Source organism: Pezoporus flaviventris, unplaced genomic scaffold (assembly GCF_033815535.1).
Source record: "Pezoporus flaviventris isolate CSIRO_AGI_PZ_B2104156 unplaced genomic scaffold, CSIRO_AGI_Pfla_v1 ptg000116l, whole genome shotgun sequence".
In the NCBI taxonomy this organism is placed as follows: domain Eukaryota; kingdom Metazoa; phylum Chordata; class Aves; order Psittaciformes; family Psittacidae; genus Pezoporus; species Pezoporus flaviventris.
In genome coordinates, this window is record NW_026892664.1 from 2,539,912 (window position 1) to 2,563,999 (window position 24,088).

The 24,088-nt window shown below is 48.4% G+C and overlaps 2 protein-coding genes across 2 annotated transcripts; one reads left to right on the plus strand and one right to left on the minus strand.

The window, feature by feature from the left end:
* Positions 1-23: 23 nt before the first annotated feature.
* Positions 24-23,103, plus strand: LOC133282285 (olfactory receptor 5AP2-like). Its single transcript, XM_061478323.1, has 4 exons — positions 24-56; positions 9,900-10,804; positions 11,791-12,139; positions 22,870-23,103. Exons 1-4 carry the CDS (start codon positions 24-26, stop codon positions 23,101-23,103), a joined length of 1,521 nt encoding a protein of 506 aa, XP_061334307.1.
* LOC133282162 (olfactory receptor 5J3-like) lies at positions 270-1,145 on the minus strand. Its single transcript, XM_061478238.1, has one exon. It carries the CDS (start codon positions 1,137-1,139, stop codon positions 270-272), a length of 870 nt encoding a protein of 289 aa, XP_061334222.1. The 5' UTR covers positions 1,140-1,145.
* Positions 23,104-24,088: the final 985 nt, after the last annotated feature.

The following is a 24,088-nucleotide window of genomic DNA, read 5'->3' on the forward strand; positions in this document are numbered from 1 at the left end:
TCATAGGAACAGAGACCTCCTAGATGTCCTTTCTGCACAATAACTATGTCCTGCTGGTCATAGTCACATCAGTGACTAGTCATGGTCACATCAGGTTGCTCCTGGCCTCATTCAGGCAGCTTCTGAACATGTCCATGGGTGGAGGCTCCACAGCCTCTGGGACAAATCCTCATGTTACCCACATCCCTGGATCAGGGTTTTCAAAGCCTGACTATGATTCTTTCTGCAGTTCTCCACAGAGCATCCTTCATCTCTTTGTTCCTCAAGCTCTAGATGAGGGGATTGAGCATGGGGATCACCACTGTGTAGAAAACAGAGACCACTTTGTCAGTGTTCAGGGAGTAACTAGAGCTAGGGCGTAAATACATGAAGATGGTTGTTCCATACAACATGGTCACCACAATCAGGTGGGACATGCAGGTGGAAAAGGCTTTTTTCCTGCTCTCAGCATTACGGACCCTCAGGATGGCAAAGAAGATGAAGAGGTAGGAGACCAGAATGGCAGAGATGGTGCTGAGCTCAATGACACCAGCCAAGGAGAAGAGGATCATCTCATTGATGTACGTGCTGGCACAGGACAAAGCCAGGAGAGGAGGAACATCACAGAAGAAGTGGTTGATGACATTGGAGCTGCAGAAGGGCAGCCTGATGATGAAGGTCATCCGAATGATGGAGTTCAGGACACCCCCAATATAGCACCCAACCACCAGCCCCACACATAACCTCCGAGTCATAACAGAGGAGTAGAGCAGGGGGTTACAGAAGGCCATGTACCGGTCATAGGCCATGACAGCCAGCACAAAACACTCAGTTGTCACAAAGACGATGTAGAAGAAAGCTTGACCCATACAGCCAGCAAAGGAAATGGTCTTCTTCCCCAATAGGAAGTTGACCAAAGTCCTGGGGGCTACCACAGAGGAGAAGCAGATGTCAACAATGGAGAGGCTGCCCAGGAAGAAGTACATGGATGTGTGGAGCTGTGGGTGACCTCGGATGGCTACAATTATCCCTGCATTGTCCAGAAGGGTGATGGTGTAGATGAGCAGCAACAGCACAAAAAGGGCTGCCTTCGTCTCTGCTTGGTCACTGAGACCCTTGAGGATGAACTCTGCTGCTGAGGTGTGATTCTGCTCTGCCATTCAGGGCTTTTGTATCTGGCAAGGAAGGAAAAAAGTCTTGAAAATACAGGACAGTGGAAACCATGCCTTTATTTGAACTGGAATGGGATAACTTGACAATTAGCACCCTGTGCACCGATGGCATCCCCACTATCCATTTCCAGGGAGCTACAGTGGAATGGACTGCTCTGGCCATCTGCTCCAAGCTTGCCCTCTTACACAGCCCAAGGAAAGAGGAGGCCCCTTCTGAAGTGAGAGCATCCCAGCTTCCCCAAACACCTCTGAGCAGATCCATTTATATCACTCAATCCCATTGTGGTACCTACAGTTTGATGAGACCAATGGCTACAGCAGCAGAGAGGGATTGATGTGACACAGACCAAGCCATCAGCTCTGCCCTTGATCTCCCGTGATCAAGTTTCTCTGAAGACAGCACTGATTTTGGAAGCAGCTTCTGGCTATAACTCATATAAGACTAAAAGCACAGTAGCTTTCTTTGGGTGGTTTTGGAAAACTCACTGAGATGAAGGAAAAAGAGCCTTTAACTTGCTGGGAATTAAGGAAGGAGAAGGGAAGGGGTGCTGCATGACCCTAAAACTCATTCAGGACATGAAGAGTTTAATATTACAGTCTTGGAAACCTTGGGGAGGTGATGCCAGGAGACCATGAGCAAAATTTGGGTCTGAAGATGTTATTCCCTTAGTACTATTAAGAGAATATACGATTAGGAGGAATCAACACCATGATGAGACCATTGAGCTCTGCTAAACCAAACTCACTCAACTCCGGTTGTCTAAGTTAGGCACTAAGTTAAGCTGCTCACCCTCATGAAAAAAAAGTGTGAATTACAGGTTTCTGTCCCTGATAACATGAAGGTTCAGAATAAAACAACTAAATCTTTACAGGATTAAAGATGAGAATTAAAATCTTACCCCACCAGATGAGTGTCAGGACCGGAAGACTCAGCGAAGATCCATTCTCCATCAACAGAATATTTCTTTGTAGAAATATTCTTTACATTTTAAAGTGAGTATCACTATTTCAGGGCCAGTGGTTAGGTTCATCTGTCCTTGTGAGTTTTCTCGTCTCTTATTTTGCAAGGTTCCTTAAACATACCATAAGCACCATGATAAGCAGCAGTGGCTAAATGGGCTACAAGAAAGATGGAGAAGGGCTTTGGACAGGGGCCTGTAGGGACAGGCCAAGGAGAATGGCTTGAACCTGCCAGAGGGGAGACTGAGATGAGCTCTTAGGCAGAAGCTCTTCCCTGGGAAGGTGCTGAGGCACTGGCACAGGGTGCCCAGAGAAGCTGTGGCTGCCCCATCCCTGGCAGTGTTCAAGGTCAGGTTGGACACAGGGGATTGGAGGAAGCTGTTCTAGTGGAAGGTGTCCCTGCCCGTGGCAGGGGTTGGAGCTGGATGAGCTTTAAACTCCCTTCCAACCCAAAGCAGGCTGGGATTCTATAAGTACATCCCAGCAGGAATATTTCACCTCTTTAAAACCAACACAGAGGAGCAAATCTTTACCTGGCACAATTCTGAGCAGCCTCCCCAGTTGCTGCAGTGATTTCTACCAGAGCAGGGCTAACCTGGACCTTTCATGGTATGGTCTCACATACCTGTGGAAGGGGGTCACCTCTTACAGCTGTAAGTTCTCTTCCACATTAGATGACACTGGATATCTGCACAGCAAATCAAGGGGATTCTCTCTTGAAGGCATCCTCCTAGCTTCCAAACAAGAATGTCCCTCCTGAACCTCCAAGACCTTCCAGCCTATTTTCATCACCAGGTGAAGTTCTTCACTTGCACCAATGTGTTACTTTTATATCTCTCCCTGCAGGTCTTTGCAGGCAACAGACACAAACACTTGGGGAACAAGTATTTGTCACAGTTTTGGCTACAATTCAGGGCTCTAAGATACATGAACCTTGGTTATATATTGCTGGCCCCTGAATGAGAACCCATGAGTCACAACAGCCTAAACTGCTAATAAAGGCTTAGCTGTGCACACAGGCTGATGGAAAATCTCTTCTAATTGTTGTCACAAAGATCTCTAACCTGTTACAACATTCAGCAGCCTCCAGGGACAGGAAAAGCAGAGATCCAAACAAGCACAAAGTGTTCTTCACAAGTCCTTTTGAAGAATCAAGGGGCAGGTGAGAAGGTGCAACCAAAGGGCAGTCTATGTCAATTATCTTAAACACTTGCTGCAAGCCGCTTAGGTAATTACCTCTGAATGGATGCCTGGAGAAGACAGGTGGTATTATAGAAGATGAAGGCTGACCCAAACCTCCAATCACTAAATGAGCCTGAAAGGCTACTGTCCAATGTTAGGGAATCCACCACTTTCCTGGGGAGACTGTCACTGAGCTACTGATTTGTATCACTGAGAGCCTAGAGGACTGGCTGAGAGATGGACAAATGAGATGGGTTTGGGCTCACCTTGCTCCCCATCAGCGTGACATACAGACCAACACATGAGCTATAGGTGTCCCAGGTTATCTTCAAGTCTGTGAACTCCAGTGGTGCCATTCAGTTGGCCAAAGGAATGGCTGAGAAATGCTGCAGGACTCACTGGAACCCATGAGCTTCTGGAGGAAACCATCAATGTCACCAGCACAACCAGCAACAACCTGCACCAACAAACCCAAATATGGATGGAGAAGAGCAATGCAGACAGCTGTGTTGACCCCTGGTTGGGTTTAGCTTCTACAAATGGCAATGTTTTAACAGCAGGGTTTATATTTGAGGAGTTTCTGTGCCAACACTTTCACCAGCGATTCCTGTTTGTTCCCACTATATCACCAATCCTTCAGGCACAGCTCAAAACACGCTCCCTTTCCCTGAAAAGGTGAATAAAAACACATATTCCAGTTATTGCCAGAATAAACTTATTTTGCTTCTTACAACAGCATGACAAGGAGGAAAAACAACTTGTAGAAAGCAGGTAGACAGTCATCAGTTTATTAGGTATAAACCTTCAAAGTGTTTATCACTAAATTCCTCATCTTGTATCAGCTCTGTTGTGTCTAAGGATGTTTTGAGCCTATTAATTTTCCTCTTATAATGAAGGTGGTAATGGGGGTAATGGAAAGGGTGAGTTTCAAATAAAAAATACATTGAAGTTATACAGAACTGAAATCTGACATAAGGAGGTGCCATGACTCATAGGCTGGGTGGGCCTTATCCACCTGAAAATCAGATGTCCTGAAGTTAAATACGGCAGAATCATGATACGTGTTCTATATGCAACTGATATCTTCATTATATCATTATGAACCATCATTCACTTGAGCCATTTCCCATGATGATTTGGCAAGGTCTTTAGTTCCTTCTAAGGAGGGAGACTGAGATCAGATGTAATGTCTGCTTATTGAACTCCACTTTTGGCCAGTTAAATCCCACAACTAATGGTCTTGTGGATACAGAGAACTACATGCCTAGAGCAAAAAGAGAGAATAAAAGTAGAAATAAGAGTTTTATTGCAACTAATGCAGCATGGCTTTACTGTACATTAAGTTTGACTATATGTACTGAACAATCCCACTCAACAGTACATTTAGGAACCATCACTGTCCAATCCTTTACGCTGTATATTACCAAAATCTTTTGAAGTATTTCTTCACTATGAAAAGCACTTTGAAGGATTAAAGTGCAGCAGGGAAATTTTCAAATACCTTTGAACATTCTTTGATGGGTCGTTGATTGGTCTGTGATTAGGGAAGAAGATTCCAGGAAGTTCCTCTCAAACTTCCCTGTTTCCTGCAGCTTTAGGGAACTTTCCTTCCTCCTCTCTCCTCCAAGCTTCCTTGGTCTGCTCTGTGTGTTCTCCTGCATGCTCCCATCTGTCATGGGGTTTACCTGGAAGCACTGAAATTCACCTTAAGTCCATAGATCACATGGAGAAGTGGTCAATGACATTGGGGCCACAGAAGGACACCCTCAATGCAAAGCCTGTGAAGATGGCTGAACTAAAAAGCCCAACTGCATCGGACCCAGCTAAGAGGGAAACACAGACCTTCTTGGACATGAGGATGGGGTAAGGCAAGGGGTTGCAGATGCCAACATAGCGGTCATATGCCATCTCAGCCAGGAGGTAGCACTCTGTGATTGCAAAAGCAGCATAGAAATAGAGCTGTAGGAAGCAGCCAGCAAAAGAAATAGTCTTCCTTTCAGACAAGAGGTTCAGCAGCATTTTGGGTGTCACCGCGGAGGAGTAGCACAGATCCAAGAAGGACAAGTGGCTGAGGAAGAAGTACATGGGGCTCTGAAGCTGGGAATCGAGCCAGACTGCAGCAATGATGCCAGGGTTTCCTATCACAGTGGTGACATAGATGAGCAGGAAAAGCACAAAGAGGGTAACCTGGAAGTCGAGGCAATCTGTGAACCCCTTGAAAACAAACTCTGTCACCATAGTCCAGTTTTCCCAGGCCATCAGTGTCCAAGAGGCTCCCAGTTCCCAGGCAGCAGGGTGGTTTCCATGGGCTTGGTTATGATGGCTTAATCCCTTGCTTAACTATTAGTGGGGTTTAATCCTGTACTCTGTAGATAATGAAGACATTCTCTAATGAAAACCAACCAGGCACCTTGGCAGGATGCTTAGATGGTCCACAACCACCCTCTGTCGTGGTTTATACCAGTCAGGCAGCTTGTTCGCTCACTTCCCCCCACTTCTTTCCCTCCCCCTGCTCCCAGAGGGATGGAGAGGAGAATCGAAAAGAATGCAACTCCCACGGGTTGAGATAAGAACAGTTTAGTAACTAAGGTATAACACAAATCACTGCTGCTACCACCAATGATAATAATGATGAAGGAAATAACAAGGGAAGAGAATACAACACCTCACCACCAGCCAACCGATAACTCACCCCCCAGGCCCGACCAAGCACCGACCCATACCTCCTCCAACCCTGCAGTCTCCCAGCCCTTCCGGCTAACTCCCCGTTACATCCTGGGCATGACGTGCTGTGGTATGGAATAGCTCTTTGGTCAGTTTGGGTCAGGTGTCCTGTCTCTGCTTCCTCCCGGCTTCCCCTCCTCCCTGGCAGAGCATGAGGCTCACAAAGTCCTTGGCCAAACCAAAACATCGCTATCAGCTCTGCTCCCGAGCCGAAAGTCAAAACACTGCACTGCACCAGCTACCAAGAAGGAGAAACATGACTGCTACTGCTGAACCCAGGACACCTGCCCATGCAGGGAGTCACTGGCTACATCTACCACTCAGGCTCTTAAACCAAGCTTTGAATGTATCTTCTATCTTCACACACCGATTTCAAAGGAAGTCTGAAGCTAACAAAACAAGTTTTCCCTTGGACATCACCGTGGTCTTCACTATGTTTCCATCTGCCTGCAGTTTTCTCCACATTAAGGGAAGAGCAGCTCATGTTGACTGCTCTGATAATACAGAGTAAAGGAATATTAACTTTCATGCTGCTTTTCAGGTTGAAGATGTCCCAGAGACTCTTTTCATTACCCCAGGTAGCTCAGCATCTGCATTTGTTGCCCCTTAGTCTAAGTGCTCAGAAATAAAAGCAATATGTTGGTTTTCATTAAAAACAACTGATTAATAACAAGGTTAGTGGCTACTTTGGGGCTAAACTGCATCTCAATAACTGCTCTCATCTCATAAGAATAAATACATAGAAGAGACAGACGGGCATATGAATTTATCTTTCCTTCTCTTCCAGCTTCACTGGTGACTTGTTAAAAATGTGCTTTCCCCTTTAATTTCTATCATTCAAATTACATTTTAAGCAAACAGCAAATACTTCCAAGCAACTGATTTCATGTCAGATTAAGGTCAGGAAGTAAAACTTCCTTTTAGAAAGGATTTATAACATAACCATGTGTCTCAAACACAGACATTTGAGAGGAGTTTAAAACTAGTTCCACCACCATCCCCCAAAACAGTACCTGAGATGCCACTTCTGGTTTCCTGTTGAAGACCCAGCCTCTTTCAGGCTGAGCTATTATTGTGCTTACCTCTTGTTCCTTTCTCCAAGGAAATCATTCAAAGACAGAACCTGCACCTTGTCATTGCTGAGGGGAACTAGAAAGGCAACAATACAGACAAATAGAGCATATCCTATTGAAATTGTCTATGCTGATCTCTTAAATAGGATAAAATACATCCCCAAAAAGGATTGTGTCAGGAGAGGGGGTAAATACATATTAGACATTTCTTCTGTACATGTTTATATTTGTCCCAGTATAACCATTACCACTAAGCAAGGAGATGTTTGCAAAGAGCTTTTACTAAGACTGGAAACCCATTACCAAACCACAGTGTTACCCACCTACTCAAAAGCATTATTCTACAATTATATTTGGAAAATGGAGGTGATACTATTGACCGCAGAATAACACTCCAGTATAAAGTTCAATTGATCACTCTAATTCCCTCACTGAATAGACTATCTCCTATTGTGCCCATGCAGGGATATGGTCTGGATGGAGAGGGACTGCCAGAGCAGTGAACAGTGGCTGGGCTGTTGGGTGCAGAGGGTAATGGGTTCTACTCTGCAGGAACATGGGGAGTGCCACAGGGGTTTGTCTCCTTAATCTATCTAAATTGAACCGAAGGAGAACACCACTGTGTGCAGGGACCATCCCATGGTACCTGAGCAGGAAAAGTAGAGCAGGAACAGAGACCTAGGCCAAGTTGAGCCAAGATTCCAGAGCATCAAGCGAGTTGGAGACTATGAAGCACGTCCAAAACCAAGCAACACAGGTCAAGTCAATCCCCTGGTCAGGTTTAGGTCCAACAATTGCTAGGGAAGTCCACAAGCAACCTCAGATCACCATCAACGGATTCCATAGATGGGCACAGCTAATGCTAAACTGGAAACCAGAATTTCTCAAGCATAGTGCAACCACCTTGGGCTGAGCTTAAATAGAGATGAAGGGTAAATGGGTGGAGGGTAGGGATGAAGCCCCAGCTGAGGCTGCTCAGGTGAATAAAGGCCTATTAGCTCACCCTGGGACAATTCATCACTGCTTCAAATGCCCATTTCTCACCCTTCAATACAGTGGAAGCCCTAAAGCACCAGCTCAGGTGTTGGACATCCAGGCAGTACATGTGGATAATCCTATTGGGGCTGGAAAACTGGGCACGCAAGTGTGCACAGAGGGACAGCAGCAGCTCCAGAGAAGGAGTCACTTGCTCTTCGTGTTGTATTTAGGGACCCTCTGCAAGATCAGGAATGTCTCTAAATCCCTCCTCATTCTGTTGCCAAGGTGAGACCAAAACCTTTGCATAGTCCACAAGTATGCCAGAAGCATCCTATGAGCTGCTCAGCACTGCTGCTGTGTAGCTGTGCTCTGGCTTGGCTCATTCACTCCATGACTCTCAGATTCCCAAGCACCACAATGCCTTTCAGAGGTGATTTCATACCCTTTGCTTTTTGCTTCTCTTTGTTTTCCTCAGGTAAGTCATGAGCACCCTGGAGGCTTCCTCCCAGCAGAGCACATGCAACTGTATTTACAGCCCCAGCACCACAAGCTGGGCTCTTGGAGTCTGAAGGAGTTCCCCTCTCTTCACATCGGGTGCTTAACAGAGCTGATGCCGGCACGTAGATGTTCTCTGCTGCTTTGGGGATTAACCCATGGCTCCCATCACTCGGTGGCAGAAGGAAGTCACAGGAGGTAACATCAACACAAAGCAGAGCCTCACCTTCATTGTTTCTTCATGTCCTCAGGTCCTCTTTGGGAAAGCTGTGTCAGAAAACAGCCTTATCAATGTGGGTTCTTTTTATAATAAGAGGGAGCAATGTCTGATGCAGGTTGTGTTTCTTTTACAGAGGCTGCTAAAGCAAGATGCACTGATTTATTCAGGAGTTAAATGAGGATGAATCTTATTTTGTTATAAAGAAATGCAACATTGCAGATTGTCAGCAGAATATAGTCACTGACTAATAGAGTCAGTAACAAATCAGCACATTGTAACATCCACTCCTTTTTAATGCAAGCAACTTAATGCTCATAGGTTTAGGATGCTTCATTGTGCTGGAGCTCAGAGAGGTATAAATCATGTGAATTTTATCTGTTATGAATAAAGTCAAATAGTTTGATAAATGTGATTTGGTGACTGGAATGATATCTAAAAGGCAAGGGAAAATGCGTGCAGTTCATTCACGTGTAAGCTGGATTTCACTGGGACTGGGACTTTCTATCCCCTGGATTACATGCGCTACTATGAGGTTTTCAGGTGTCTTCTGACCAAATTAACTCTGAAAACTGAAGAGTGAAAGTGAAGAAAGATCTGATTCTTTTCTTTAGTCTGAAAACACACGCGCTTGAATAAATCCATAGTTTTAGGAGTCCTAGCATTGAAAATACTGTTTGTTCCTAGAATGCGGTCCCAGTTCAAGATACCTCAACTGTATAACATAAAATATATATAATTTGAGTTAGAAAATATAGTGGAATATACAGTAATGTAGCAGTTAAACCCGTCATTGTTTGAATTACAATATGGTCCAAAAGTGCCTAAATAAATCCATCGTTTTAAGTGTTCCAGTATAGAAAACCAAAAATGTCATTTGTTGCTTCAGTGTGCTTCCTGTTCCTTTATAAATACACTAAGTGAAGACCAAAAAACCATATGATTTTGGTTAAAAAGATAGCATAATATATGAATTCAACCAAAATGTGGCACTTAAAAACGTGATTGATTGGAGTCAAATATGGTCCAAAAATGAATCTCCACTTCTAAAAACTGTTATGTTTCTCTTCCTTTTGCCTCAGCAGGTAGCACCAGGTCATGGAAGGAAATCACACCCAGACTGAATTCATCCTGTTGGGAATTACAGACAGCCCTCTTGCGCAGACCCCTCTGTTTGTGTTGTTTCTGTTGATTTACATTGTCACTCTGGTGGGGAACTTTGGCATTATCATCTTGGTTCGGGTGTCTCCCAGCCTCCACACCCCCATGTACTTCTTCCTCACCCATTTTGCCTTCACTGACATCTGCTATTCCACAGTCATCTCCCCCAGGCTGCTGGCAGACCTGTTATCAGAGGACAAAACCATTTCTTTTCTTGGCTGCATGATGCAGTTCCTCATGTTCGCTTTCTTTGCTATTAGTGAGTGCCACCTCCTGGCCATGATGGCCTATGACCGGCACGTTGCTATCTGCCAGCCCCTGCTTTATGTGACCATCATCTCCAGCCGTGTCTGCTGGCAGCTGGTAGCATCATCCTACCTATTTGCCTTCCCCAGTGCCATCATCTTCACATGGTGCGTGTTTGGAGGTTCCTTCTGTGGTCTCAACCGCATTGACCACTTCTTCTGCGACGTCGTCCCTGTGCTAAAGCTCGTGTGCTCCGACATGCACAACAGTGAGAGAGTCATCTTTGCCTTCGTCACCATCAATGTGGTGGGCACAAGTGTGGTCATTTTGCTCTCCTACATCTCTATCCTCTGCACCGTGCTGAGGATGTGCTCAGCACAGAGCAGGGCCAGAGTCTTCCACACCTGTGCCTCCCATTGGACGGCTGTGTCCATATACTTTGGGTCAGCATTCTTCATGTACCTACAACCTTCTTCTAGCCACAGGAGCCTGGATAAGGTGGCCTCCATCTTCTACGCCGTGGTCACCCCCATGCTCAACCCATTCATCTACAGCCTGAGGAACAAGGAGGTGAAGGGGGCTCTGGTGAAGTGTGGGGGAAGGCTTTTCAACGGCTGGCAACATAGAAGAGTAGTATCATCCCGGACATGAAGATTTCATGTGATTTGAGAAAGACTATGGGGCACTGAAACATTGGTATTTTCCTCTAATCCTCATGATTTTATGTAGTTTCTTCCAAGGTACATGCACAAAAGTCAATTACAGTATTTAATGAGAAATGAACCCCACAAATCACTTCTTTCTTTCTTGGAAGTAAACCAAGAGGAGAGGAACCTCAAACTTCATTTCACTTCGCAGTCACCAGCCTATATGAAGAAATTGCCCTGAATTATCCCAGGCCTCTTTTCCTCACAGGAAACACCAATCAGCTTTACTCAGTCATAACTTCTGTCACTGGTAAAGATTTCTTTTTCTTGCAAGATTCTGGATCTTGTTCCTCAGCTCTTAGAAATTTCCTCCCTCTTACCTGTGAGTTCTTTATTAAAGCTGCTGGGTTGGGAGGGAAGAGGAAGTGTAGTTTTACATTTGTTTGCTGAAAAAGAGTCAGAGAAAAGGTTTCAAAAGATTCATTGCATTTGTTTGTGCCATTCAAAGAGAAGAAGCTGGTGGGAATCAAGGTCTCAAGCTCCAGCTTTGAATATCAGGGGGAATCCCTCCCCAGGCTTCAGCTTTGAATATCAGGGGGAATCCCTCCCCAGGCTGCAGCTTCGCAAGAGATTTCACTTCAAAGAAGGGAATTGTAAGCAATGGAATTCATAACTGAGAATGATGAACTGTGCTGAGACCACCCAGTGGTAAGGAGTATTTGGGCACATCAAGGGCTCATCAGATTCAGAATTAAGGGGTGTTGTACATTCATCTTAAGTCCTATTTACTTAAATGGTGAGATAAATGGAAATAAGCTGGAAATAAGCACCCACATGCCATGTCCATGCCCATGTCAGCACGTTGCTATCTGCCAGCCCCTACTTTATGTGACCATCATCTCCAGACGCATCTGCTGGCAGCTGGTAGCATCATCCTACCTATTTGCCTTCCTCAGTGCCATTGTCTACACATGGTGCGTGTTTGGAGGTTCCTTCTGTGGCCCCAACCGCATTAACCACTTCTTCTGTGACAAAGTTCCTGTAGTAAAGTTCCTGTGCTCTGACACCCACAGCAGCAAGATGCTCATCTTTGCCTTCGTCACCATCAGCATCATGGGCACAAGTGTGGTCATTTTGCTCTCCTACATCTCTATCATCCGCACCCTGCTGAAGATGTGCTCAGCACAGAGCAGGGCCAGAGGCTTCCACACCTGTGCCTCCCATTTGAAGGCTGTTTCCATGTACTTTGGGACAGGATTCTTCATGTACCTACAACCTTCTTCTAGCCATAGGAGCCTGGATAAGGTGGCCTCTTGTCTTTTACACCGTGGTCACCCCCATGCTCAACCCATTCATCTACAGCCTGAGGAATAAGGAGGTGAAGGGGGCTTTGCTGAAGTGTGTGAGGAGGTTGCTCAACCGCTGGCAACATACAAGACTTGTGTCATGCAGGACATGAATACTCTACATCAAGTAAGAAGGTCTAAACTAATGGGATTTTCCTCTAATCCTCATGACTTTATACATCTTCTTTCACAGTTCCTACACAGAAGTCAGTTACCTTGAATTATCCCAGGCTTCTTTTTCCTCACAGGAAACACCCATCAGCTTTATTCAATTCTCACTTTTGTCACTGATAAATATCCGCTTTTCTTGCAAGATTCTTGACCTTGTCCCTCAGCTCCAATATGCGTAATATGTGTATGTGTGTAAATATATATGTGTGTGGCAGAGGAATACAAATAAAATGTGTAAAACTGGTATTACAAGTGACACACACAGACTTGGACTCAATGTATGGATCTGCATGACTGTACTGCACAGAATCATCTCTATCTTGAGAAAAAACTGATTTTCTCACCTCCTGGCTTGCTTTATAAATCAGAGCTTCAGAGAAGTAAATTCTCCAACTCTCCCTGTTCAGTTCTACAGGGTGTTGGGTGTCAATGTTTGGCTGCATCAACTAGAGACTCCTGTCTTTAGCGGTTATTACTTTCTATCTTAGATGGTTGGGATACGATGCCAGCAGCCTCACTGGGCACATCACCTATGGCAATCTTGTTTTCTCTCCCCTTCAGATGTAACTGAAGAATTTCTTTAGTGATTTCACAAGTTAAACATCTGGAGCTGTTAATTCCTCAACCTTTGAGATGGCCTGTCTTCTGGGAGACAGACTAGAACAAGATCAGAAACTGCTCTGAAGTTACTGAGAAAAAGCATTTCTTAGAGATGGCACCTCATCATCTTCAAAGCAAAGAAACATTGAAGCTGGAAAGATTAAAGAGTCTTTACTAAGACTTGAAACCCATTTCCAAACAAAAGTGCTGCTCATCTACTAAAGACCATAATTCTAATATATTTTGAAATGGAGGAGATACTAATGACCAGAGAATAACATTGAATAGAATGTTCAGTTGCTTACTCATTTGCCTCACTGAGAAGACTATCTCTTAATTTGCCCATGCAGGGACAAGGTCTGAATGGAGAGTGACTGCCAGAGCAGTGAGCACTGGCAGGGCTGTTGGGTGCAGCCAGAGAAAGGTTCTAATTTGCAGAAACCTGGCCAGTACTACAGAGGTTTATCTCTTTAATCTCTTTAAACAGAGCCAGAGGGGAACATCATGGTGTGCAGGGACCATCCCACAGTACCTGAGCAAGAGCAGTAAGGCGGGAACGGAGACCTGGGCCAAGTTCAGCCAAGACTACAAATCATCAGGCAAGTTCATAGAATCATAGAATCACAGAATAGTTATGATCGGAAAGGACTTTAAGATCATCTAGTTCCAACCCCCCTGCCATGGGCAGGGACACCTCACACTACACCGTATCCCCCAAGGCTTCATTCATACTGGCCTTGAACAGTGCCAGGGATGGAGCATTCACAACCTCCCTGAGCAACCCATTCCAGGGCCTCGCCACCCTAACAGGAAAGAATTTCTTCCTTATATCCAATCTAAACTTCCCCTGTTTAAGTTTTACCCCGTTACCCCTTGTCCTATCAATACAGTCCCTAATGAAGAGTCCCTCCCCAGCATCCCTATAGGCCCCCTTCAGATACTGGAAGCTGCTCTGAGGTCTCCACGCAGCCTTCTCTTCTCCAGGCTGAACAGCTACAACTTCCTCAGCCTGCCTTCATACAGGAGGTGCTCCAGTCCCTGATCATCCTCGTGGCCTCCTCTGGACTTGTTCCAACAGTTCCATGTCCTTTTTATGTTGAGGACACCAGAACTGCACACAATACTCCAGGTGAGGTCTCACAAGAGCAGAGTAGAGGGGCAGGATCACCTCCTTCGACCTGCTGGTCACGCTCCTTTTAATGCAGCCCAGGATACGGTTGGTTTCTGGTCTGTGAGCACACACTGAAGCCGGCTCATGTTCATTTTCTCATCTACCAACACCCCAAGTCCTTCTCTGCAGGGCTGCTCTGAATCTCTTCTCTGCCCAACCTGTAGCTGTGCCTGGGATTGCTCTGACCCAGGTGTAGGACCTTGCACTTGGCATGGTTAAACTTCATGGGGTTGCCATCAGCCCACCTCGCAAGCATGTCGAGGTCCCTCTGGATGGCATTCCTTCCCTCCAGGGTATCAACCGAACCACACAGCTTGGTGTCATCAGCAAAATTCTTGAGGGCGCACTAAATCCCACTGTCCATGTCAGCGACAAAGATGTTGAACAAGACCGGTCCCAGCACCGATCCCTGAGGGACACCACTCGTTACTGGTCTCCAGCCGGACATTGAGCCATTGACCACAACGCTTTGCATGTGGCCATCCAGCCAGTTCTTTATCCACCCAGTGGTCCATCCATCAAATCGATGTCTCTCCAATTTAGAGACAAGGATGTTGTGTGGGACAGTGTCGAATGCTTTGCACAAGTCCAGGTAGATGCCATCAACTGCTCTACCCCTGACCATCAGTTCTGTAGCCCCATCATAGAAGGCCACCACATTGCTCAGGCAGGATTTCCCCTCAGTGAAGCCATGCTGGCTGTCACCAAGCACCTTGTTGATATTCATGTCCCTTAGCATGCATTCCAGGAGAATCTGCTCCAAGATTTTGCCAGGCACAGAGGTGAGACTGACTGCTCTGTAATTCCCCAGGTCATCCATTTTCCCCTTCTTGAAAATGGGGGTTATATTTCCCTTTTTCCAGTCATGGGGAACTTCACCTGACTGCCAGGATTTCTCAAATATGATGGCCAGTGGCTTCGAAACTTCATTCCCCAGCTCCTTCAGGACCCGTGGATGGATTACATCGGTACCCATGGACACGTGCACGTTCAGATTTTTAAGATGGTCTCGAACCAGTTCCTCTCCTACAGTGGGCGCAAGGTCTTCATTCTCACAGTCCCTGCATCTGCCTTCCAAGATTTGGGTGGTGTGGTCAGAGCCTTTGCCAGTGAAGACCGAGGCAAAGAAGTCATTGGGAACCTCAGCCTTCTCCAAATCCTGTGGAGCCAGTTCTCCTGAGAGCTTTCTGAGGGGACCTACTTTTACCCTAGTCTGTTTCTTATTTGCGATGTACCTGTAGAATCCCTTCCTGTTATCCTTAACATCCTTAGCCAAGTTGAATTCTAACTGGGCCTTAGCTTTCCTAACCTGGTCCCTAGATCCCCGGTCAACATCCCTGTATTGTTCCCAGGATGCCTGTCTTTGCTTCCACCTTTTAGAAGCCTCTTTTTTCATTTGAATTTTCCTCAGGAACTCCTTATTGAAACAAGGAGGTCTCCTGGCCCTCCTGCTGCACTTCCTTCTGGTTGGGATGCAACACTCCTGAGCTTGTAGCAGGTGATCCTTGCATATCAACCAACAGTCTTGGGCCCCTCTGCCCTCTAGGGCTGGATCCCATGGAACCTTCCTAAGCAGGCTCCTGAAGAGGCCAAAGTCTGCTCTTTTGAAGTCCAGGGCAGTGAGCTTGCTGCACGGTCTCCTCACAGTCCTGAGGATCTCAAATTCGAGCATCTCGTGATCGCTGCATCAAAGGCTGCCCTGGAGCATCACATTTCCTACGAGCCCTTCCCTGTTGGTGAGTACAAGGTCAAGCACGGCACCTCTCCTTGTCGGTTCTTCTATTTCTTGCAGAAGGAAGTTGTCTTCTACACAATCGAGGAACCTCCTGGATTGCTTGTGCTGGGCCATACCCTCCTTCCAACAGATGTCAGGGTGGTTGAAGTCACCCATGAGAACAAGGGCCTGTGAGCGTGAGGCTGTTCCTATCCGTCTATAGAGTGCTTCATCCACAGGTTCTCCTTGATCAGGTGTCTGTAAGAGATCCCCACAGTAATGTCTCCCAGAGCTATATTCCCTTTAACCCTGACCCACAAACTCTCTGTTGGCTGCTCACCTGTCCCCAGACAGAGTTCGATACTCTCCAGCCATCACAAAGGTGTGGTGGTATCTGTGGAGACACCCATTGTGATGGAGCCCCCACGGTGAGCGTGGGCCATTTAAGGAGCCAGAGCCCTACAGTAACCAGACTCCTCCCTCGGGAGGCTGCATCTGTCGTGGCTGCCCTGCGCATCCAGGTCCGTGTTCTTTGACTTTGCAATCCTGTTTTAGTGTTGGCCTCAAACACATTGTGGGTGCGTGCTGGGAAGGGAGGAGAAGCTGTCAGGAGCTGTGCTGGTGCCATCCCAGCTGTAGGAGCAGGGGATGGATGGGTGAGGAGGAGGCACTGGGCTTGTTCATGTGCTTGGATCTCAGTTCTGCCTGCAGAGGTGCTGGGGGCAAAGCAGGAACCTTCTGTGTGCAGGAGCTGCTGGTGTCAGAGGTGCTGAGAAGGTGTCAGGGCAGGAGCAGCCCCTGGGCACTGCAGCTGCTGGTGCTGTCTCTGGGAGCTGAGCACAAGGGGACCTTCCTGGCTCTGGCAAGGATCACGGAAGCTCACCAGGCATTGCGGAAGGCGGCCGGGCCCTGGCAGGTTCTTGTGATCCCTGTGCCGGGCATTCCAGAAGGCACAGAAATTTCTAAACTTAAAAGTATGAAAACAAACACTTGACAAGAACTTTTATCAGTTGTTCTTTGCAATCTTCCTGCACCCAGAAACCTCCAATGTGCTGTGCAACCTGAAAGACTTGACAAAACGCAGAGGTTTTAATGAGCCCCGCGGTGTATTTGGGCTGAGTACCTGAACCTCAGGGGCTGAGAGGAGACTGAGGAAACCTCTCAAGAAGTCCAAGTCAGAAACAAAGCCCCAAGTGCCTTCAGCATTAATGGGCCCCACTGAGGGCTGTTACTGGCAAAGCCTCCCCAGGGACTCCTTAAAGCAAGTAACTGGAGGCTGTGATTACAGGGAGACAAAGGCAAAGTGCAGGTGTCTGATGGTGAGAAGGCCAAGCCCTGACTTCAGCCCTTAGGGAAGAGCCTGAAATCCTGAGAATGAAAGTTCTCCTCATAGGCCTTGATGAAAGAGGCAACTGCCATAGCCCAGGGCACAGAGGCCTTTTGTACTTTTGGGCCTTTCAGCTATGCCAGAACCCTGTCATCTCTGCTGCAGGCTGTCCTACACTGGCCCATGCCTGCACCTCTTTCCCTTCAGGCTGTTGACCCCCATCTTGCTTTCCCACCTAGCTCTCACCTGGCATTTCTGTACCTTCAGTCCCATCTCTGCACCCATGGCTGTCTGTTCCTTGAAACACAAAGCCATGGGCTGAGCCAGACTCCCTCTGGGTGACCTCTTGCACCACAAGTCCACCTTTTGAGAGACATTTCTCTTTCCTAACTTTGAATCTGAACCTTCCAAGCTGCACTTTGCAGAGGTTTCCTTCTCTTCCTGCTAGCAAGAAAACCTCCATCACCTCTGCAGCCATATTTCACCTAGTTGTAGGCTGCTACTACAGTGTCAATTCAAGAGATGCATTGAATATCCCTCTGCAAGCTGATCTAAAGGAGGCTTCTAGAGGAATGGGTGATGCCATCAGTACAGAGAACTAAGCACCATGGGAGAGCAGCGGGAAAAGGCAATGGTCTGGATTGAGAACTTCTTGGCAAGAGCCAAAAGGAAAGGTGGTGTCCTTGGGTGCAAGGTACCCCATGCTCTGGGGACAGGGCACCTCATGTGGGACACCTTCTTGCCTGTAGCACCGTCTCTGCTGCACACACCCCGCTCTCTGCCCGCACTCACGAGTGTCTCACAGAAGCTTTGCACCTCCCCTGCAGCAGCGACTCCTCACTGCAGGAGGTTCCTGCAATCCCCAGGCTCAGGGATGGATCCTGCATTCCAGGCAAGTTTGGGTAATGCAAGAGAGGGAGACAGGAAGGTGGGCTCGTGGGGCATGATGAGCAGCGTTCAGGCACCCCCAGCAGTGGGTTCCCCATGTGCCACACTGAGGCATGTTCCCATGAGGGAAAGTTCTCAGATAGCCTCTGGTTTGTCCAGGGCGTGCAGCCACGCTCCAGGAACACCTACTCCTCCTCCACCTACAGACACCAACTGCTCCCCATCGCTGGGCTCCGTCCTGCTTGTAAGGATTTGTTAAAGCCCTGAACCACCACCTTGCTCCTCTCTGACTTCCCTCCATCTCTCTCACCTCCCTACACACTGATCATTGCCACCAGTAAGTAACTGAAGAGCTAAGAAGCTCTCAAGGCTTTCCTCAGGGGGTGAACATGTTTCTCCATTCACCACTGATGGATCCACTGAGTGCCAGGTGTGAGGCTCCTGCAGAGGCAGAGATGCCCCTGGGCAGAGCCCTGCTGCTGGGAGGGGTGTGCAGGGCAGAGCTGAGCACACAGCCCATGGCATGGGCTCTGGGAGCACTGAGAGGGAGCAGAGCTGGGCACAGAGCAGCAGCTCCTGGCAGGGACAGCTCCAGGCAGCAGAGATATGGATGGGCAGGGAGTGGGGGGAAAGTGCAGCCCAGCCCTGGGAAGGGTGCGTTCAGGCAGCTCTCTTGGGGTCTGGCACTGGAGGTGGCTGCTGGCCGTGCTCTGCTGCCCACAGCCCTTTGCTTCTCCCCATGAGAGCTCCATGATCTTCTCTTTGAAACTGTGCTCCCCTGCTTTCAGCACAGGACAGGTGTTTGTGGGGGTTCTTAAGATCAATTTGTGTGTGAAGGCATCATATACAAGTGTTGTAAGCACAGGGCAAATGGGAAAGGACTGATGGACACTGCAGCCCTCCTTGCTCTGCACTAAGCTATAAGGAGCTGAGAACTTCTCCCTGTTTCAATATTGTTCTGATTTTCTGTCATACAAAGAATGTTTTATAGCCCCGTCCCCCACCGAAAAGTGTTATGCCAGTAAATACATAGCACAGTCCAAATGACTCTAAGGCCATGCTGAGCCTCTCTTGTGCAGCCCGAGACTCACTTGAGTCATGAGTACAAGTAGTGAACTTTACAATGAAGTTGGATTTCATCTGTCATCCCTTGTGAACATCAGAGGTGGACAAAGCACTGCTTCAGAACAAAGCTGACTCCCATCCAACCTGGCATTGAGCACTGCCAGGGATGGGGCAGACACAGCTTCTCTGGGCACCCTGTGCCAGTGTCCCACCACTCTCAAAGGGAACAACTTCATCTGAATGTCCAAGCTGAATCTTCCTTTTTTCAGCATGTCGTGGTTTAAACCCAGTCAGGTAATTCGTTCGCTCACTTCCCCCCCCTTTCTTGCCCTCCCCCTGCTCCCGGAGGGACGGAGAGGAGAATCGAAAAGAATGCAACTCCCACGGGTTGAGATAAGAACAGTTTAGTAACTAAGGTATAACACAAATCACTACTGCTACCACCAATGATAATAATGATAAAGGAAATAACAAGGTAAGAGAATACAACACCTCACCACCAGCTGACCGATAACTCGCCCCCCAAGCCTGACCAAGCTCCGACCGATACCTCCTCCAACCCTGCAGTCTCCCAGCCCTTCCGGCTAACTCCCAGTTACCTCCTGGGCATGACGTGCTGTGGTATGGAATACCTCTTTGGTCAGTTTGGGTCAGGTGTCCTGTCTCTGCTTCCTCCCAGCTTCCCCTCCTCCCTGGCAGAGCATGAGGCTCACAAAGTCCTTGGCCAAACCAAAACATCACTATCAGTTCTGTTCCCAGGCCGAAAGTCAAAACACTGCACTGCACCAGCTACCAAGGAGGAGAAACATGACTGCTACTGCTGAACCCAGGACATTATCCACCCCTTATTCCATACCATTCACGTCATGCTCAGATCCCCCATTTTCAATATACTCTTATCTTAGTGCATGGACCAGTCCCTATAAAGCTGCTGAGTCCATCTGGTCCATGATGTCAGGCTCCATCTCTTGTAACAGTCAGAGCAGGAGAGGCTGTGTGCAGTGTTCACACTCGTGAATAACCTGGGCAATAGTGTCCATTGCTAAGTCCACCCCTCGATCATGAGTCCATCTCTATGTTGCATCTCTGCTCTGATGGCCTGAAGTGCCATGGGCCCACCAGGCTCAAAATAATTCACTGTCCCCTTCAGCAGTTTCTTCAGCTTGTTGCTGGGGATTCCATACAGCTGCCTTCCATCTCCGATGCTTCCAAAGCACTGGAGGGGCCCAGTGGACTAGATACTTGCCCATACTGTCCCACACACCCTGCCACTCATGACTGTCCTTCCTTGGAGAAAACTTCTTGGTCCCCCTATATTGTCGTCTAACCCCAGATAAGACCCAAACCTGACTCTGCTTAACTTCTGAGATCAGACAAAATGGTTGTGGGTAGAACACAGTCTGTGTGTGTGCCAACATGCTGATCCCCACCACAATCTGCAGGCAGGTCCCGAGGATACCCAAAGGCCATTCAAAACCTTCAGAACTCTCAAACGATGCTGCTGTACTTGTCACTGGGGCTGGTGTAGCCGCTGTGCTTGCCGGCTCTCCCACAACCAGCTTCTCTTTTCCTGAGTCCAGCTCTTCCTCCTCTGCCTTGCCGGGAAATGCTGCGTGGTATCCTGCATCCTCCTGGGGCTTGGCGGGCGGCTGCCGGGGAATGCTCTCGGCCGTCGCGGGGCTCGGCTCGGCCGCGAGGCTCGGCTCCTCCGCGGGGCTCGGCTCCTCCGCCGCCTTCTCCCGCTGCTCGGCAGCCGCCTCCTTCCTCTCCTCGACCGCCCCGGCCTCCTCCACCGGCAGCCGTCCCTTCGTGGCCTCCGGCCCCGCTCCCGCCGCCGCTTGGTCCCCGGGGCCGCTCTCCCGGGCCGCTTCAGCAGCCGCCGGCTCCCGGGGCCGCTCCCCCTCGGCTCCCCGCAGCCTCACGAAGATGGAGAGTAGGGTGAGGGCCAGGCCGGTGAAGGGCAGCCGGACGGCCAGGTACAAGTCCACGGCCACGTCCGTCCCTCCCTGCTGCTGGAGCCCACCCGTATTACAAGCCATTGCCATAAAGCACAGTGAGACAAGAACCTTAGCCCAGGCCCCACACTTGATAAACACTATCACAGCAAATACCGGCTCTACGTAAGTTACAACATTCTGAAGCTGTGAGATCAAGAAGAACAACTCTGATACCCAATAAATCAGCATTGTGACGAATGACTATTAATCCAGTCAAATCTGTCGTTATCTCAACCCTTCGTGCCCCACGTTGGGCGCCAAAAAGAACTGTCGTGGTTTAAACCCAGTCAGGTAATTCGTTCGCTCACTTCCCCCCCTTTCTTGCCCTCCCCCTGCTCTCGGAGGGACGGAGAGGAGAATCAAAAGAATGCAACTCCCACGGGTTGAGATAAGAACAGTTTAGTAACTAAGGTATAACACAAATCACTACTGCTACCACCAATGATAATAATGATAAAGGAAATAACAAGGGAAGAGAATACAACACCTCAGCACCAGCCGACCGATAACGCGCCCCCCAAGCCCGACCAAGCACCGACTGATACCTCCTCCAACCCTGCAGTCTCCCAGCCCTTCCGGCTAACTCCCAGTTACATCCTGGGCATGACGTGCTGTGGTATGGAATAGCTCTTTGGTCAGTTTGGGTCAGGTGTCCTGTCTCTGCTTCCTCCCGGCTTCCCCTCCTCCCTGGCAGAGCATGAGGCTCACAAAGTCCTTGGCCAAACCAAAACATCTCTATCAGCTCTGTTCCCGAGCCGAAAGTCAAAACACTGCACTGCACCAGCTACCAAGGAGGAGAAACATGACTGCTACTGCTGAACCCAGGACAGGTTGCCATGGGGGCTTTGTGAGCAGTGTGAGCATTTGGGACCAGGACTGATGCAAAGCAAGGAGGGACCATACCCGTGTACACCTACTATGTCCATCACATCCATACACATATCTCATGCCCTGCGGAGAAGGCTCTCCCCCATCCATCTCCAGCTGTGCCTCTGGCGCTGGTATTGAGCAGGGAGATGAGGAGGTGTGAGAGGCAGAGCTGACAGCAGGAGCAGGATGGAGGGGGCGCATCCTCAGCATCTCACCATGTCCTGCAGCTCCTGTGAATGGTTTTACTGCTGGAGAGAGAAGGAAAGGGGAGGATGTGGCTCTGGAAGGGGCTGGAACCCAAAATGGTGCCCAGATAGTTGGGGTTTGCTCCCAGTGTGCACTGCCAGGGGATCTGGCTGATCTCTGGTGGGAATCCGTGTGACATGCACTTTCCTTTCATGTTTCGCTGTAGAAGGAGGTTCCCCACAACACCCATGAAGGCTTTAACCTGCCAGAGGGGAGACTGAGATGAGCTCTTAGGCAGAAGCTCTTCCCTGTGAGGGTGCTGAGGCGCTGGCACAGGGTGCCCAGAGAAGCTGTGGCTGTTCCACCCCTGGCAGTATTCAAGGCCAGGTTGGACACAGGGGATTGGAACAAGCTGCTCCAGTGGAAGGCGTCCCTGCCCGTGGCAGGGGTTGGAGCTGGAGGGGCTTTAAGTTCCCTTCCAACACAAACCAAGCTGGGATTCTGCGATGGGCTTGGGAGCATCCATCAGAGCCACCAGCGACAGGGGCAACCTTAAAGCACCCCCACTCAGAAGGGCCCTTTCCCCCTGTTGCTGCCCATTTCAGTCCTTCACCACACTCCTCACTGTTCCTCCCCATCTCCTTCCTTTCACTTTTGGGCACCGCTCCCTCAGGCTCTCCTTTGTCTCTTGTGCTTCCAGCACGATGGGTGGAAGAAGGTGAATGTCATCATCAAGGAGAGCACAAGGACTGGGGCTGCCTCCGTCCCCACTGAGGTGAATAACCAAATTCCCCAGGAAGCCGTCACCACGCAGAAGAAGGACAGGAGGGTGACCATGAGCAGCCAGCACATAGGTACCAAGGCCAAGTCACACCTGACCAATCTGAGTGCCTTGGGTGATGTGAGCATTGGTGTTTGCATGGACAAGAAGTAGAGGACAGCATTTACCTCGTCGTTAGCAAGGTCACCACGACCTCCTGTGGGCTTCTTTGCAGCCAAACTTGTGAGCCATGATTTGAGCAAAAGGAATTGAAGATGGGTGGAAAGCTGCTTCATTGCCTGTGGCGCCTGACATTGCTGATGGACGCTGGTACCAGCTCCCATCAGCAAGGTTCCCCTCATCTACCTGCCATGATAATGTCAACCATGGCCCTTCTGAAGCTGTAACTGTCTCAGAAATGCTCCAAAAGTGGATGTGAAAGGTGGGCTTGTTCTGTGGTTTGCTCTAAGGAAGCCCAAAGTCCTGCTGCTCGCTCAAGTTGAGGTCATCTCCTCTGGGTACACTTGTTTGTAAGCGGCGAGGAGAAGCAGACAGGCCAACCCAATATGGGTGATAAGCAAGCTTCTACTTTATTTGTGATGAAGTTCACATATATATAGGAGTGATATCCAGCCACTCCTCCTTGGCACAACAGTATTGGTTAGCCCCACACAGCTTCCTCCACATTCTCCTCCCATGTCCAGTTTCCGGTTACCTGTGGGGGCCACCCCCTGCCTTGCTTGCACAGTCCTCCAGGGCTTTATGGTCCTGCTCTTAGAGTCATTCTGTAACAATTCCCCCGTTTTTCTTTGTGCGAGCAAGGCATTGTGGGTTATTCTGTTCACCTGTTTTATCACACAACTATAAACAAGTCTAATAGCTACGATGATTAACCTAACAATCATACATAAGTGCAATACTTTAAACAGCAGTGTTTGACTGTAATGTCCTGTGAAGACAACCATCTAGTTATTCTTAGGATATTGCTCAGTTACTATTGCTGGGTAAGCTGAGCCAGGGTTCTCAGCTGTGTGTGCATCGAATTAGCATAATCAGAGAGACTCATGCAACGCATTCCATCAAACTCTTCACATCCATGTCCCTGTTCCAACAACAAAAGGTTCTGCAGTGTTGCATGTCTTACAGAGTCAACATTAAA